This window comes from Alligator mississippiensis, chromosome 5 (genome assembly GCF_030867095.1).
Source record: "Alligator mississippiensis isolate rAllMis1 chromosome 5, rAllMis1, whole genome shotgun sequence".
NCBI classification, from domain to species: Eukaryota; Metazoa; Chordata; order Crocodylia; family Alligatoridae; genus Alligator; species Alligator mississippiensis.
In genome coordinates, this window is record NC_081828.1 from 139,231,624 (window position 1) to 139,248,574 (window position 16,951).

At 42.6% G+C, this 16,951-nt stretch overlaps 1 protein-coding gene across 4 annotated transcripts in view; it reads right to left on the bottom strand.

Moving 5' to 3' along the window:
• The window catches only part of NEK11 (NIMA related kinase 11), a 204,375-nt gene that overhangs the window by 94,568 nt on the left and 92,856 nt on the right, over window positions 1-16,951 (bottom strand). For all 4 annotated transcript variants that reach the window (XM_059728794.1, XM_059728796.1, XM_059728792.1 and 1 more), the window contains 6 exons: window positions 11,337-11,486; window positions 11,178-11,256; window positions 9,353-9,438; window positions 6,378-6,497; window positions 3,389-3,482; window positions 1,504-1,642 (listed from right to left, as the gene is read on the bottom strand). In XM_059728794.1, coding sequence (XP_059584777.1) covers window positions 1,504-1,642; window positions 3,389-3,482; window positions 6,378-6,497; window positions 9,353-9,438; window positions 11,178-11,256; window positions 11,337-11,486 — 668 coding nt within the window. The remainder of the gene's footprint in view (window positions 1-1,503; window positions 1,643-3,388; window positions 3,483-6,377; window positions 6,498-9,352; window positions 9,439-11,177; window positions 11,257-11,336; window positions 11,487-16,951) is intronic.

Consider the following 16,951-nt stretch of genomic DNA (forward strand, 5'->3'; position numbering starts at 1 on the left):
AAGACGAGGACTGCAGTTTCCAGCAACAGGCACACAAGGATTTCTGAATATTAAAAATTGAAGTATATTATTCTGCTGGTTAACTGTGCAATGACCCTGAGACCAGCTACACGTGAAAAGTAGCTATAGCACGCCATAAAAAGCTCCAACCAGCTATGAAGTTAGAACTTGAAAACATGTACTAACTTTATAGCTGGCTCCTATTGAGCTTTTATTTGCATGTATAGCAGGGTCTCCTCTGCAGCTGGAAGCCCCGTCAGTTGATGGGGCTCCCAACCCCAGGGGTGCACCATGCCCATCTGGGGCTCGAAGTTCTGCAACTGAGGGGTCTCAGTCCCCACAGCTGCCGACTCTGGGTACCAGTAGCATAGAGACTCAGATTCCCACAGCTGCAGACACGGTGTGCTGGGACCCAGTTGGGTCCCAGCCACCAGGGGGCTCAGCTGCCCCAGGGGTGAATGAAACTCCCAGAGCTGGGAGACTGCAGTTTCCTCAATCTCCAAGCCTAGGAAGCGTGTAAAACCCCTGGGGCTAAGGGATCGCACCCCCAAAGTTGGGGGATAGTGACAGCCATGATCCCTTGGCCCTGGGAGTTTTATACACCTTCAAACCTGAGGAATCGTGGCAACCATGTTCCCCAGCCCTGGGGGTTTCATGCCACCCCCCCTGCCCTACCCCACTGAGGGAGCTCCCAGCCATGGCCTCTTGCTTTTTGCTGGTACAAAGGGTGCCCAGGATCGGGCTCCCCCAGCACCAGCAATAAGGTGTGATGGGATCTAATCCACGTGTGGCATGGCAGGAGACACAATTCTATAGATCATGCATTAGATCCCATTATGCCTTTACCTGCACGTGTAGAGGGGCCCATAAAAACAGAATGCAGATATAGGTAGCATCACACTAGACAGCAGGCACATTAGCCATTGTTTTCACTGTCTACTACCAGATATGCAAGATCGAGCTCTCCATTTGTTCATCCATCCACAAATAATGCACATTTCATAAGCTTTCATGTTTCCAAGAGAGTGGCTACACATTTTCAGTCAAGCAAGCCTCAAAGGATTTTCATCTAACTTTCTCACTCTGACATGATGTTTGCCACACAAGACCATCATGCATCAACATTGCACATGCTTTACATGCTCTTAAAAGGAACTTACAGCTGGGGAATGCTGAGAATAATTCTGTTCCAACACAACTCACCTAAAGGAACAAGGACAAAAACTGTTTCCCTCCTAATTCTCCCTCATGTATGGAGAAGGACAACTTCTTTGATGCTTCCACCTTTCCAAACTCACAAAACATAGATTCCTCATACTTCTCCACTGCATTTCCACCATAACATCCATCCAGGTCCTTTCCATCCCTTTTTATAGGTTTTGTAACAAATTTGTAACTTTTTTGACTAGGTTTTCTCTGCCACCAGTTAACAAGGGTACAGTTTAATATTAGGAGATTTCAAATAGAAACTAATTGGCTTAACAAAAATTTTCAAATTCTTACCATGGTCCACAGGTTCAGACATACAGAGTCTGTTTGGAGCCTCATTTTCAGTTGGTTCATCATGTCCTATGGATACATAGTCCAGTTCAGTGACTGGCTGAGAATGAATCAAAGGCTCTGAAGTCTGTTCATCACATTCCTTAATTGAAGCAACATTGATAATGTAAATGATTAGAAGCTCTCAGTTTGGCTGCAATGTGGCAGATACTCTAGATCCATACAAGTGGCGGGCACTTATGATAAGCAGCCGTTCTTTGTAACAGGACTTTAAAAAAAAACGATCCAAAGTCACTGATATTTCATGAGGACACATTAAACTTAACTATTTCAGCAGAGGCAGTAGGATACCAAAATGAAACAACCAGGCCAGAACAGAGCTATAAAGCTCTAAACAAAAGGCATTGTTTTAGACTGTTTCACTGCTTCTCTGATAAGCTGTAACACAATTGCAGGAACTGATCTATTTTTTTTTCTCACAGATATCTTAAGACCAAATGAAAGTTTTCTGGGGGGAGGAACCCCAACATTTCTTTCTTACTAAAAGCTGGATGTAAAGTCCAAAGTAATCATCTTAACGAAATAAATAAAAGGAAGCAACAATCCTATCACAATGGCTAGGTACAGACAGTCAAAAAGCCCAAGGCAGAATTGACTCAATCTGCACAGCTTTCTCTAAGCTGGGGCATTTGCAGCTGGGGGGAGCTGCACTGCAGGGGAGAAAGCCCGTGCCTTAGGAATTTTCCTCCCACCTGCTGTGCAGACCCTGGCTGGGGGGAGCCAGGACCGGGGTGGGGGTCCTTTCCCCCCCTCAACCACCTCTGTGCCACTGCCGACAGAGCTAGGAAGAGCCTCAGCTCTCTGGCAGCCGAAGGCAGGGCCACCTGGTACAGCTGGAGCAAACAAGCTGGGGTACAGGATAGCTCACTCAACATGCAAGAGGGGATGGGTGGGTTAGTGCATCCTGGGATGCCTGGGGACTGAGATATAACCTGTGTTGGGAGGGGATGCGGGGCAGAAGTTTGATAGACCGATTTAACTTAAATCGGTTAAGTTTGATACTACATCCATCCAGATGATCATAAACCATTTCAGCCATTCTGAAACTGGTCTATGAGCACTGAACTTCTGTTCTGTTACAGGTTTAAGCCAATTTCCAATCACTTATACAGGTTTATGTGGAATGTCTGCCCTAGCCAATATGATATTTGAGGAATTATCATCTTAAGACTCTCCTGGAAATTAATTTATTTTGAATGATGGCTCCATTTGGGGCTGGAGGAGATACAGAGAATAGGTGGGTAAGAATGAATTAAGGTAAAAAAAAAAAAAAAAAAGCCAGTAGGCCAATTAATTCTCATTCCCTTCCCCCTTCCCCTCCTGCCTCCAATCCTTTGATTACAGCTATATTCATTCTCCCTTCCCCCCTCCTCCCCACCTGTCTTTCACCTACTGATCACCTCAATTTACATTTTAACTGATTGGCTTTCTTGCATAGTACTGGCATCTGGCTGCTTTACCATTTCATCCAGGAAGAGCACAGACCATTTGCAGATGCTTCCTCAGTCTGATGAAGGGTTTTTGTGCCTGAAAGCTTGCAAAGAAGAATTTTCCCAACCATTTGAGTTGGTCTAATAAAAGATACCGGATTTACCCAAAGAACCTTGTCTGACTAGGCCAATTAAAGACATTTGTTGAAGCTTATTTGTGCTACTGAAGAAACTTTTTACCAATATGGAACACATTTCAGCTAAGTCTTCTAGATTTCAAAGCATAACCAAACTATTCATCAGGGAGCAGGATTAAGCTGATGGTTCTGCAAGTGTGAGAGAAACTGAAAAATACTTGGTTTGAGCAAGTGGGTCTAAAACATCGTAACATCACTTACATGAAGCACATTTATACTCAATTGTTGAAAATTACGGGACCTCAGTTCTTGCATTCTTTTGAAGTTTTCTTGATATTTTTCTTCTGCCAGCCGTCTGTAAATACAAAGTATATGCATTCAACCATCTGCATTACAAATATCTGGAATTTAAAAATCAACTGCAGTAGGGCCAAATATTCAAGCAGGAATAGGGCTTTCCTTCCAACAGGTGTTGTTTGGATGCACTTACGGACAGAATTTAGCTCTTATTTATTGAATTTATTATATTTATTTTCACAATTTGTATACAGTAATTTAGAGGTGACACATGTGGTTTCCTTAGCAAACCTTTGCCAGCTTTATTCCTTCAGAACAATTTCAATAATGTGAACTTTATTTTCCACCATGTGTTCCTGGGATGCTTCTGCCCTGGGGAAACTCAGGCATAGTTTGCAAATTCTAAACATTCTCTCAGGAAGGGTTAACTAAGCAGATGTGACCCACAAGAGATCACTTGAAGCTGCTGATTCAGGAAATAAGAGGTGGTGCTGGAGTTAGCTGCCTTCCCCACCCCCAGGGGAAGGCACCTGGGGCTTCCCTCCCATACTGCACAGCCCCAGGGGAGAAGGCAGCTGGCTCCAGCACCTGGGGCTTCCCTCCCATACTGTACAGCCCCAGGGGAGAAGGCAGCTGGCTTCAGCACCTGGGGCTTCCTTCCCATGCTGTGCCAGTGCGCATGCATGGTGGGGAGCACTGGCGGCTCTGCCCCTCACCACAGTGTGCAGTGCTGGCCAGAGCTGCACCCCACCAGGCACCAGTGCCCTAAGCACCCTTGCCAGCTGCTGCTGCGCCATGGGGGGATATTGGGGGGATCCCCACACCCCCCATATGCCACACACCCACACCCTACCTTCACAACCCCCCACATATACAGCCCCAACATACCCTATACCCCTCATACACAGTCACAACCCCTCACACACAGTCACAACCCCTCACAAACCCCCCACTCCTGCCACACATGCCCCCACCATACACCCCCCCCCAATATACAAGGCTAAGAATTTATTTTTGAGTTATTATGCAACCACTTCTATATACATTACACAAACCCAAATCATGACAAAAATTTTTTTTTTTGGAATAAGTAAAATATGTTATATTAGGTGTTTGACATCTTGTTTCTTTTCTGGTTCTAAGATGGCAACCCCCCCTCCCAAAAGGAGTATTTTCAAGGGGCAAGGGGAGGGACTTCTGGTGGTAAAGGTCAGGGGTTAGGGCTGGCACTTCTGGTCCCAAGATGGTGACCAGGGGATGGAGCAATACTTCAAGGGGTGGGGCTACCCATGCGGCCCTTGACAGCTCATCAAACCTCGCTAAGCAGCCCTCTACCCAAAATAATTGCCCATCCCTGCTCTACTGTCTGCAAGAGACATATCTCAAAGATGAATATGGACATAGATTTATCACTTTTATATTACAGAACAGATATATTTATTTTTTCTGATGGAAAGGAAAATTCCATGAACAACCAAGCTAAAATCTGACCATTTGGTATTACTGTCTAACTCAAAACTATAAAAAGCTTGGTGGTTTTGCTAACCTATTATTTATAAATTTTCCCATAAATTTGCAACTCGGCCTGTCCTAGTTAAGCACATTATTCAAAATTTCAAACACCACCCACAAATAATATCAGAAGTGTGAAATTCCAATAGCTTTTCAACAGTGGCTGTCATTCCAATGAGAATCATTTCTATTGGGATGAGGATAAATGTCCATATAAAAATAATTAGTGTCTCCAAACCCAGCTTTAATTTTTAACCCCTACTGTTAAATATGATCTTTGTCAAACACACATGCTGATCACTATTTTTTTTCAATGGGGACATCAACTCACAGCTTCTTTACATATTTGTAGTTTTTATTGTAATAGGATGTTATTGCTAAATTGAAATGTATGCTTGCTTTGGCATGGCAGTATTAAAGTTTTGATCCTAATAAACATAAACAATTAACTGTTCCCTTAAATTTAGCAAATAAAATATATTTATTAACATAAACTGAACTTTGAGAAACTGCTTGAAGAGAATTTTTAAATGAGTGCCCCATGGAATCTCAAAATGAGTTACCCATCATAGAAGGTGGTTTTTTTATTGTTTTTTTTTCATATTAACCAAAGAGTTCAAAAGTTTTCATTGGGAAAAACAAACCTGGATCAGCAATATAATACATTTCTTTTTATTCTGTGGTGGAGTCTTGAGAACGAAGCATGGACTTCCACATACTGTTCCCACAAAGAGTATATACTGTCCTCCCCATTACTATCTCTCTTATTTCTCAGGGAAAACAAAGCATGGTAAGAATTGTAAGCCACACCCATCACCATTGCATTTGATCGCTTAATTAGTCTATTTTATAACATTTGATCTTCCAGGGGTATTAATTTCAACCTCTCTAGAAACAAAGAATTTTTTGGTGGTATCTTTTATTTGTCCAAATTGCCTTCCACCCCAGATGTCTAACATCTCTCCCAACTATACAGTTGTTCCAATAAAAGACATCAGCAAAAAAAACCTCTGCCTCATATATTTCTTAGACCATCATGGCAACGTCTTTCCTACCAGTGTAGGCAAGTCTCAGATGGCAAAATAACTGACAGCTTCCTCAAAAGCTAGAACTTTGATCACAGCTAAATGGATAACTTCTAGAGTGATTATTTAATGGGCCAGTTATAAAAAAAAGTTTAATAGAAAAGAATATAAAGATTTCTTGCATATGGATCTAGTAAAAAAGCTGGCATCTGAAATGCTGTTTGGGGTTAACTTTCCAACTTTTCTCCCTACTTGAGCAATAATAATAATGTAATTAACATATCATTCACCCCTCAGTAGCTGAAAGACCTGCTTAGAAGCAACAGTGGTAGCTTTTTTTTATTTTGTGCTCTCTTGGTAAATTATTACCAGTAAAGGAATGCACAGGGAGAACATGTTTATGTCATGCATCTTACTTAAGCTTGCTTGCTTTCTCATCTGCAGCATTTAATTTCCTCAGCCTCATTCGTTCCCGTGGAGTCATTTTCTGTACCTCAGACAGCTCCCGCAGAGTTTGCAAATGGACTTTTTTCTGCCTAAAAATAAGTGCATGCAAGCTTGCATATATACAAAGATATAAACATCAATATATAAAACTCACATACATTTGTTACTGAAAAAAGTAGACATTTTAAAAGCAATAATTAGGAAGTCACAGCTAATATAACAATCTAAACAGAGCTTTGTTTACATTATAATAGTTTTATATCAGAATTCTTTTCACTGTTGAATTATATACACTCAGACCTTTAAACCAAAAACATTTTACACAAATCATTTTAGATAATGCAGAAGAAAATGGGCAAAGAGAAACACAATGTTTTAGGAAAATAAACATAAAAGCAGACTGGCAAAAATTATCTTCTGCCTTATTATTAACTATATCAAAAACATAAATTCTGCCCTTCAGTTTAAATCACAAGCAACTAGTAAAGCTCTAAAAAGTGTAATTTTGAATACTCAATTTTAAACATGGATAGAAAAAGAAAAATATTGATGTGCTTTTCACAGGATTTTTACTAGTCACGTACTTCGTTTGTATGCTGTTTGTCACCATTCACTTCTTGGTCACACAGAATAGCAGTGATTTTTTAAATGACTTTATGGTCTCCTTAAGTTTATCCATGACTACTAAAAAAGGAATTATGGGCATACCTATTCCAGAACTTCCTTTGTATTTGTAAACAAACAAAAAAAATAAATATCTGATATTGTATATATCTCATATCTGAAAAGTGTATTGATTCCAGACTTCATTTTACAGCCTACAATTATTATAAAAATGAAATTGCAATTCTGCAGTACTTTGGTAATCATACATATCCTCAGCATTTGTAACACTGAAATGTGTGTATACATTTCAAGTAGGTATTCTTGTTTTCAAAATTCAAGATGTAGCTGCTATGTCTTCATTTATCTAATGCATGATCATCCACAAGTTTAATTTTGTGTCTCAAAAAATTCATAGCTTTTTGCAGACTATTTTCTCAGAAATATCAGGATGTTTGTGAGGAGAGCAGCTTTCACCATGTTTCTACAATATTGAACCCAAAGAAAAATATTGGAAGGCTATAAATGATACTGGAAAATATATAACACTAAGGAAAAAGACAAGAAGGTTTTAATTATAAATCAGGCTAGAATGAACCCTACAAGAATTACCACAATAATTTGGATATATTTTTATGCATTGTACCAGAACTTAAGAACCTCTAAGAAACAAAGGCATTTTTTCTTTCAAAATGAGATTGAATTTGTAGAGGTTTATACTCATTTAAGTATTTAAACTTTCTGAGCTGAGTGGAACCTTACCAAACCATAATAGATATTTACTGGAAAACAAAGTTAGACTGAGCTTGACCCACAGTGAAAAAAACATCTCAAGTGGAAAACAAGCTGGCTGTAGCTTCTGCAAGGGATAATCTACAGTATTGCTCAGGGTGACCAATGAATAGGCAGGCGATGGCTGGGACATGCAGGCAGCATTTGGCTAGGGTGGGAGGGGAGAAAAAACTATAGAGCTCCCATGGACCAGAAAGCCCTGAGTATAGGGCTCTAAGCAGTGCCTCCACTTAGACCCCAGGTGGCACTGTTCTGCTCTCTCTGTACAGCATCACCATTTGTATTTAGCTTCATTCCAATATGGATCTTGAAACAAGCTCAGTGTTTCTTGGTTTTCTATGGATGGTTCAATTTTCTTATGGAAATCATGGACAGATTTCTTATGGAATCGGGCAGCCTCAAGAGGCCCATCACTTGAGGCTGACTCAGAAAGATTTGAGAGGTTTCAAAGGTAAAGTTCTAAAATGTGATGATAATTTGGCTGCTGCCGCTCTCAAGAGGCCCACCTGGAGCTGGGGGGAGGAGGGAAGCAGGGTGAAATGGAGTCCCCTTACTTTGGGGGCCCAGCTCTCAGCTCTCCACAATACCCCAACTAGGGTAGCTGGTGGGTGTCATGAGGCAAGGGGCTCTGTTTCACACACCACTCCCCAGCTCACAGCAGCCGCTGCTGCTCCCTTTACTGCCTCTCTGCTGACAACACCAGGGGTGGGGCTGAGCTGCTGCCTGCATCAGTCCAGCCCTACCTCTGCATGAAAAGTTCACCCTCAAGTCCCCTAAGGCATGTTAAAGTAAAGTGCCTTAATATGTTGCCTGATTAAATGAGGGTTAATTTTTCACGCAACTGGCCATTTTAGAATTGCTCTGCAGCTTTGCACGTGTGTTAGGTCACAGCTGTAGAGTGCTTTCAGGGGCCAGATTGCACACAAATATCACTTCTGTCTGTGCCCTAACTTACATCGCTCTACTGTTTATCATCTAAGCTCTCAGAGAAATCTGAAATTGCTAATTAAGATCCAGGCAAGGCAAGAAAAAAACAAAGTAATGGATGGCACAACTCCTAACAATTGAGATATTGCTAGCTCTGATCTGGAATGAAGTGGCTTTTTAAAAGAAAAGTGGAATAGTAAAAAGCAAAGTGGAATGTCAAATCTAAATATAACTGCATAGCTAATGAGGAAGCTGGAATAAAATTACCAAATAACGTGCATTAACTTGTGTCTATGAGTGAGAATAATTTAATCACATCAACAAGTATTATATTTGTATGAACAAATACCTGCATGTAACGAATTTGCACCTGCCAATATGGGAATGGGAATATAGACATTATGGGAACTTCTACACTTTCTATGTAAAAGAATAATAAAAATACCTAGATATCAAAATCCTTTACAAATGTATTTATATATCAGCATATACACTTTTTGAGTAAAAATCCCTTTTAAAAGAATGGTTCAATTACTTTAAATTAAATGTTTAAATTAAGATATTAATGCCTTTAGCAATGCTCCCATTTTTGTACTATTACAAAGAAAAACAAAGCAATTACACAGCATTAACAATGTGAGCAGCTTCCTTCTGACAATTAAGTGTCTTGTCCTTCATAGTTATATCTGTGAATTTGCATTTGAAATTCTGAAAGAAAGGAAAATAGAATATTGACAAGTAATAGTATTATAATGATCCAGCAGCTTCATTTATGGTCCAAGAGTCAGTTAAAGTGATATAACAACTTATCAGTAATATATACTCTAGAAAAACAAGGAGCCAAAGAGCAAGCTGTTTCCTAGAATGTGTTTTCATTACCAATGAAGCAAACCACCCCAGTCCCTGGATTTCATTTACCCACCTACTATTAATCTACTAGTCTGCATCGTACAAATGTCCACTTTTTATGGCTTTTAAAATTTCAAACTGAGTCCTCTCATTTCAGAAAGTGACAAAGACTTTCATTTTCACCTCCTCTTTACCTGAAGAGGCTTGTGCTTATAGGGGTGCTTGTACACACGATGGGGGTTTAGTTCCCCTAAATTGAAAACAGTGGGTTTTTAATTGTGACAATGTAGGCCCTAAGCTGCAGGGGGGGCTCAGTTCTCCCTTGTGCAGTAGCAGCACCCACCCCAGGCAGCACCTGCCCACTAGTAACCTGCACCGGCAGCCCCAAAGGCTGCTGCTGCTGCAGAGGGAAGGACCGGGGCCCCACCCCTGCAGCTCAGGGGCTGTGTGACCTGGCAGCAGCTCACGCAGGCAGGGTCTGCTGGGAAAAAAAACAAAAGAGTGAGGGGCCTGATCCTTTCTTTTTTTTGTTTTCTTAGAGCCTGCCCATATCTCATGCAACCAGGGGGCAAGCTGCTGATAGATTGAGCAGCCCATGAGCTGTGGGGTCCCAGTCCTTCCTTTTGCAGTGGCGGCACCCCCCAGGGCTGCCTGGGTGGGCTGCTAGTGGGCAGGTGCTGCCTGGGGGGTGCCACTGCCATGGAGGGAAGGACCAGACCCCCTTGCAGCTCAGGGCCTGCCAGCAGCAAAACCCCCAGTTGCAGGACAGGCAGGCAGGCTCTGTGGAGGCAGGGGGGAAAAAAGGATCGGGCCCTGGTCACTTTTTTTTTTTTTCTGGTGTAATCTGTCTGTGCAAGCTGTCCTGGTGTCATGGAGGGGGGCCCAGTCCCTCCCTCCACAGCAGTGGTGCTCCCCGTGGCTGCCCTGGTAGGGTGCTAGCTGTGTGAGTGCTCTGCCAGATTGCAGGCAGCACCTAGCCTGATACACTGGTTCATGGGGCATTGGAAACCCAGCTGTGCTCGGGGAAGCTTGGGCTTGGCAGGCTTTCAGTGCCCCATGCACTGTCTCTGCCACCTTCCTGCCACCTGGGACCACCTGGGAACAGACTGGCTTGCTCCTGGGGCATTGCAGGAAGGTAGCAGGACAGGGGTTGGGGTGCTGGCAGCCAGAGAACATGGTGGGGACAGTGCATGGAGTGCTGGAAGCCCACCAATCCCAAGCTTCCCCAAGTACACCTGGGCTTCCAGTGCCCCGTGCACCATCCCCACTGCCTTCTCCGGATGTATAGTTGCAATTTGTTATGTAGCAAACTAAAATACATTGGATGTGTTTTACTTTGCTACATAAAGTCATTTAAATCAAAATATGCCACTGCACACGTACAGTGTGACAAAACTGAATTGTAATACACCGCCACAGGTATAAACTGTGATGCAATTAAACTTAAAAAGGCCAATTTCATCATGTGTACAAGTGCTCTAGGAGCTAAATGCACTATTCTCCGACTCATTTCTTTTTCACACATTATCTTCTCCCTCAGCACATTTTCAACATATATATGCATATGTAAAGTGTATGTCTATTGCTTTTTTAAATACCTGCAATTGTTCATCAATGTAGGAGACTTTTAGAATTTCTGCTGCTGATGGTCTCAATAAAGGATTCTTGTTTAGCATGCTGAAATATTAAAAAAAAAGCTAATTCAGTTATTTTCCAAATTAATTAAGCACTTATATTAAATAAAAAAAACCCCATACCTGTTCAGAACTGCATTCAGTTTACTTGGGTATCTGTCAGGAAGAGAAGGTGTGTCACCTTCTACAATTTTTAGCACAATGGACAAAAAATTGTGTCCAGTAAATGCATGACCCATACAGCACATCTCGTATAAAATGCATCCTAGTGACCTAGAACAACAAAATTGAATAGATGTTGATCTTGATAAAACCACAGGTTCTAAAATTCAAGTTTATTTTAAAAAACAGCTAAAATATGTATCTTCAACTGATGGAAATCATAGAATCATAATCATAGAAACATAGAGAATTAGCGCTAGAAAAGACCTCCAGAGGTTACCTAGTCCAAGCCCCTGTCTGAGGCAGAATCATCCCTAGAATGTTATCATGTCCCCAGTTGAGCACCTTTTCCACAAACTGGAAGGAGCGTAGCTCCTTCACTCTCTTCTCATATGACTTGCCTTCCAAACCCCTTATCATCTTTGTTGCCCATCTGTAAACCCTCTCTAATTTCTCCACATCCTTTTAAAAATGTGGAGTCTAGTACTAAACACAATACTCCAGATGAGACCTGACCAGTGCTGAATAGAGAGGCACTATCACCTCCTGCATCTTCACCTAATTCTTCTACTGATGATTCTCACAGGGGAACCATGACAACCAATGTCTGGCTTCTATAAAAGGTTGTCAAGGCTCAAGAGATCCCAGGTAGAGGGCCACAACTCCCACTATAGACTAAGGCAAAAAACCCCACAGTTCTTACCAATCTGATCATGAGGTGAAATTCCTTCCTGACCCCAAATATAGTAATAAGTCTGACCTGAGTAGGCCTAAGCAGTGCCAAATAGAGATGCAATATCACCTCCCAGTAAGACCTTCCAGCCAGGAACCTCTAGCTTTGGTCTCAGCAGAAGCATTGGTATGTCTGAGTCAAAATCTCCAGTCTTTGCTGTAGCCAACGCCCAATGCCTTTGATGGAAGCATAAAAACACCTTGACATAGAATCATAGAAAATTATGGTTGGAAGGGACCTTAGAAGGTCATCTAGTCCAACCCCCTCCTCAAAGCAGGACCAGCCCCAGCTCGATCACCTCAGCCAAAGCTTTTCTATAATCATGTTCCCTCTTAAGTACCTTTTCCACAAGTTAAAGATGTCTACCTCCTCTCTTCATATGATTTGCTTTACAAGCCTTTTATCATCCTTCTTGACTACCTCTAAACCCTCTCTAATGCCTCTGTAACCTTTTAAAAATATGGAGTCCAGAACTGCATACGATACTGCAGATGAGGCTTAACTAGTGGTGAACAGAGGCACCATCACCTCCTGCATCTTGCACCTAATACTTCTATTGATGAATCCCAAAACCACATTCACCTTTTGTGATGCTGCATCACAATGCAGACTCATATTGAGTCCGTGATCTACCAAGACTCCTAAATCCTTTTCCAGAGTGTTTCCATCGATCCAGGTGTCATTCATTTAATATTTGTGTTTTTGATTATTCTTCCTGAGGTGTAGCACCTTGCATTTGTCCACATTGAACTTCAGCCTGTTAGCTCTAGCCTAGCCTTCCAGTCTGACAAGATCCTTCTCACTTGTGCTTGCATCCTCCAATGTGTTTGTAATCCTTCTCAGTGTTGTGTCATCTGAAAACTTGCTCAAGAAGCTTTGTATGCCAGCATCCAAATTATTAATAAATATATTGAACAGCACCAGGCCCAGGACAGATCTCAGTGGGACTCCACTCAACACTTCCTGCCATTCTGAGATGGACCATTAATAATTACCCTTTGCTTGAGTCTACTGAGTCAGTTATCTATCCACCTACAAGAAGTTTGCCCAGCCCACATTTCTCCAATTTGTTTATGAGAAGGATGTATGGGACTTTGTCAAAAGCCTTACCGAAGTCCAATCCACTACATCCACAGCATTCCCTTCATCCACCCAATTAGTTACTCTGTCAGAGAAGGAGATCAAGTTTGTTTGACATGATTCTTCATAATCTTTAAATTCTTTCAGACCTATCAAAAGTTCACTGACCATCTCTTTTATCTCCTCCCTCATCTTACCTCCTTCCTTATTCAGATAATCCTTATTAGGTATCTGGCTACAGCTTAATTTTTTTGTGAAGACTGAGGCAAAGTAGCTGTTGAGTAGTTCTGCTGACTTTATCTTCTGTTAGGAGTTCCCTCTGAATTAACAGTGGACCAACAGCTTCCTTCATTCTTCTTTTCCAGCCAACATACTTATAGAACCTCCTCACGTTGTTCTTAACCTCCTTCACCAGGTGCATTCTTTGTCTTTGCCTTCCTGATTTTGTCTCTACAGGTTCTTCTATTTCCTGGTACACTTCCTTGGTGACCTGCCCATTAGCCCACTGTCTGTATGCTTTCCTTTTGCATTTGAGGCATTTTAGAAGCTCCTTGTACAGATATATCAATTTTTCTGCTTCCACCGTGACGGGACAGTTTCTTGGGCTTCCAATACTGTGCTCTTTAGAAGTTCCCAACCTTCGTGGGTGCCTTTACCCTTCAGTCTATCTTCCAATGGCACCATGCCTATTAACTCCTTGAGTTAGATGAAATCTGCCTTTTTGAAATCTAGCATCCTAATTTTGCTGACCTCATGCTTTCCCTGTCTCAGGATCTAAAATTCTATCATATCATGTTCATTTTCTCTCAAGTTATTCACCCCTTTCACATCCTCTTCCAGGTCTTCCCGGTTGGTCAGAAAAAGAACCAAGATAGACGATCCCCTAGTTGTATCCTCCACCTTCTAAAACAGAAATTTGCTGTCCACACAAGTTAGGAACTGGCTTGACATTTTATGTTTGGCTGCACTGTCCTTCCAGTAGATGTCTGGCAAACTGAAGTTTCCTGTCAGTATTATTATAACCAGGAGCCAAGGGCTCCTGTTACTTCAAAGGGAAAGTGCAGCAGGCTAGCCTTGCTGTACAGCCAGGCAGCTAAGCAAAAGCCCACTGCACTGCAACAAGCTTTCTGTGTGGGGCAGCCTGAGAGTAAAAGCTGCAAGTAGCTAAATTAAGCTGCAGTAGGGAAGGACAGACTGACTATTAGGCACAAAAGGAAACCCCTGTGCTCGACTAGGGAGTCGCTTGGTCAAAAGGGACAGTGGTCCAGGGCATATAAACCCAGCATCAGAAGCCAGGCAGGCAGTCTGGCCTTGCATGCTGCAGAGGTCCCGTGGGAGAGGGGCTAAAAGAGACAGCCTGGAAAGCATCCAAGCTACCCATGCAAGTTGGGAAGTGAGAGCTCAAAGGGAGAAAGACTTTTTGTTTGGAAGCATTTACTTGTATTTGTGTTGTGTTAAAGTTGATACTGGAGGACTGAGTGTGGCTAAAAGGGACATATAGGAGGCCAATGGCATACCCAATGGGAGCCTGGTATAGAGTCTTCAAGAGTTTAGGAACCAGTGGGCTGCATAGACCTGAAGCCCAAACCGTTTAGAGGCTGAGAATAGCAGCCCTGCAGAAACAGGGACTCAGGGGGCTAAGCCCAGTTAAAGGGTTCATGGGCTGATAAAGCATGAACAGTCTTCCCTGGGTTGGGGCACCAGGGGTGGGTTAGGCTATGGACAGCCCTGCTCTGGGCCAGAGATGCCAGGGGGGCTGAGTTAACTTGGGAACAGTGTTGACTGGGCCAGACAATGGTGGTGGCTGGGTCAGACAATGAGCAGCCTAGCCTGGGTCAGGGACCCCAGGGGGGCTGGAATGAAATTTTAAGACCGGAGCCAGTGGCCTGGAGACCAAGATTCAAAGAGAGCTGAGGCCAAGAAAGCCAGGCCAGAAGAAGTGGGCCTAAGCCAGAGGCCTGCACCAGAATAACAATATTCTGCAATAAAGCAAGAAGGCAGAGGCCCCCATAGAAAGGTTCGGAATGTTGTCAGAATAATATCCACAAGACATGAGTGTGGCTATGGGGGAGGACAGAGGCCATGAATATAGCTCAAAAGGTGGGTGGTGCCCCAAGGCACTGACAGGGCCAAGAAAGCCACAGTCTAGTGCTATAAAGGGCAAAACTGAGCCTGGCTGGTTGAAGATTTAGGGCTCACTTTGGGACTCTGGGGCAGCCTCCCTATACTCCATAAGAAATATAATGTGTGGCAAGTGAGGTTAAAAAGGTAGGGTACTCAGAGGAGCGGGGGCCATATGGCCACCAGGGGCCATTGTAGCTAGGCCCTATCACAACCATTCCATAGCTTTTTGGTAGGTTTGTCATCTGCTTGAAAAGTGCCTCATCCAACCCATCTTTCTGATTTGGTGGCCTATAATAAATCCCCACTATTATATCAGTGCTGTATCTTTCACTTTTCATCTTCTCCCAAATGCATTCTGCTTTGCCCTCATCCTCCTCCTGAACCAGGGAACAAGTGTATGTGTTTTTGACATACAAAAACCATCTTTTCTCCCAACCCTGTCTTTCTGAAACAGCGTGTAATCCTCAAAGTTGACACTTCAGTCATAAGAGCTGTTCCACTAGGTCTCTGTGATGCCAATCAGATCATAGTTCTTTTTGGCTGCAGCTTCCAGCTCATCATATTTATTTCCCATACATCTCATATTTGTATACATGCTTCAGATGCATTTTGCATTTTGACCTACTCGCTTGCCTTTTGTGCCATTTGTTGCAGTCCTTTAGCTCTCTGGCCTTTTCCCAGAGTTAAGTTGCTTCTTTCAGTCCTTTCCCTTGGACTGTGTGCTCTGTTGCTGGAGGGTTTTGATTACCATACCCCGTGGAACCTAGCTTAAAGCTCCCCTTACTAGGTTGGCCAGAAAACACCCAAAGGTGCTCTTTCCCATTCTTATCAGATGGATCCAACCTCTTGATAGCAGTCCTACTCCCAAAAACACCCTCCCATCATCAGAGAAGCCAAAGCCTTCAAGTCAACACCACTGTCTCAGCCATGCATTGACTTCCAGGATATGATGGTTTCTTCCTGGACCTTTACCTTCCACAGGAAGAATTGACAAGAACACCACCTGTGCTCCAAATTTCTTAATCCTACTGCCAAATCTGGATGACAAATTGGTGCTTCTGTCCCCCAAAGAAGGGAGTCACCAGCCACCATCACTCTTCTCTTCCTTCTTAGTGCAGTAATCCTACAACCTCTGACTTTGGGGCCTTGCACTTCATGCTCTCTAGGCTGCTGACTCCTCTGCCTCATGCCTGCAGATGCCATCTCCTCTGCCTTTACCTCAGCAGTTCCACTGCTGAACACTGAAAGCAGCTGCTGACTTCAGTCCACTTCTCTTCAATTCTGGAGCCCTCCTTCTCCTTGTCATTTGATGGTAGAATTTTAGAGCCTCAAATTCGAGACAAAACAATTATTACGTGAAGAAATATTATTTCTAGAAAGATACACCCATGTGCACACAACATTTGAAACTGTCAAACATAAATCAAAACAAGCTACTGGGAAGAAAAATCTCATTTTGACAGACTACATTGCAACTGGCTTTTGCAGAAGCAATATATTTTGATAACTGCATTAGTTTGACAACTAAAATTGCTTAAACAAGCCATTGCCACACTGGGTCAGTCTATTTATCCATCTTGTCCAGAACCCCTAACTACAACTGAGGCTTCAGAGAATGATGAAGAAAAAAGCATGATGT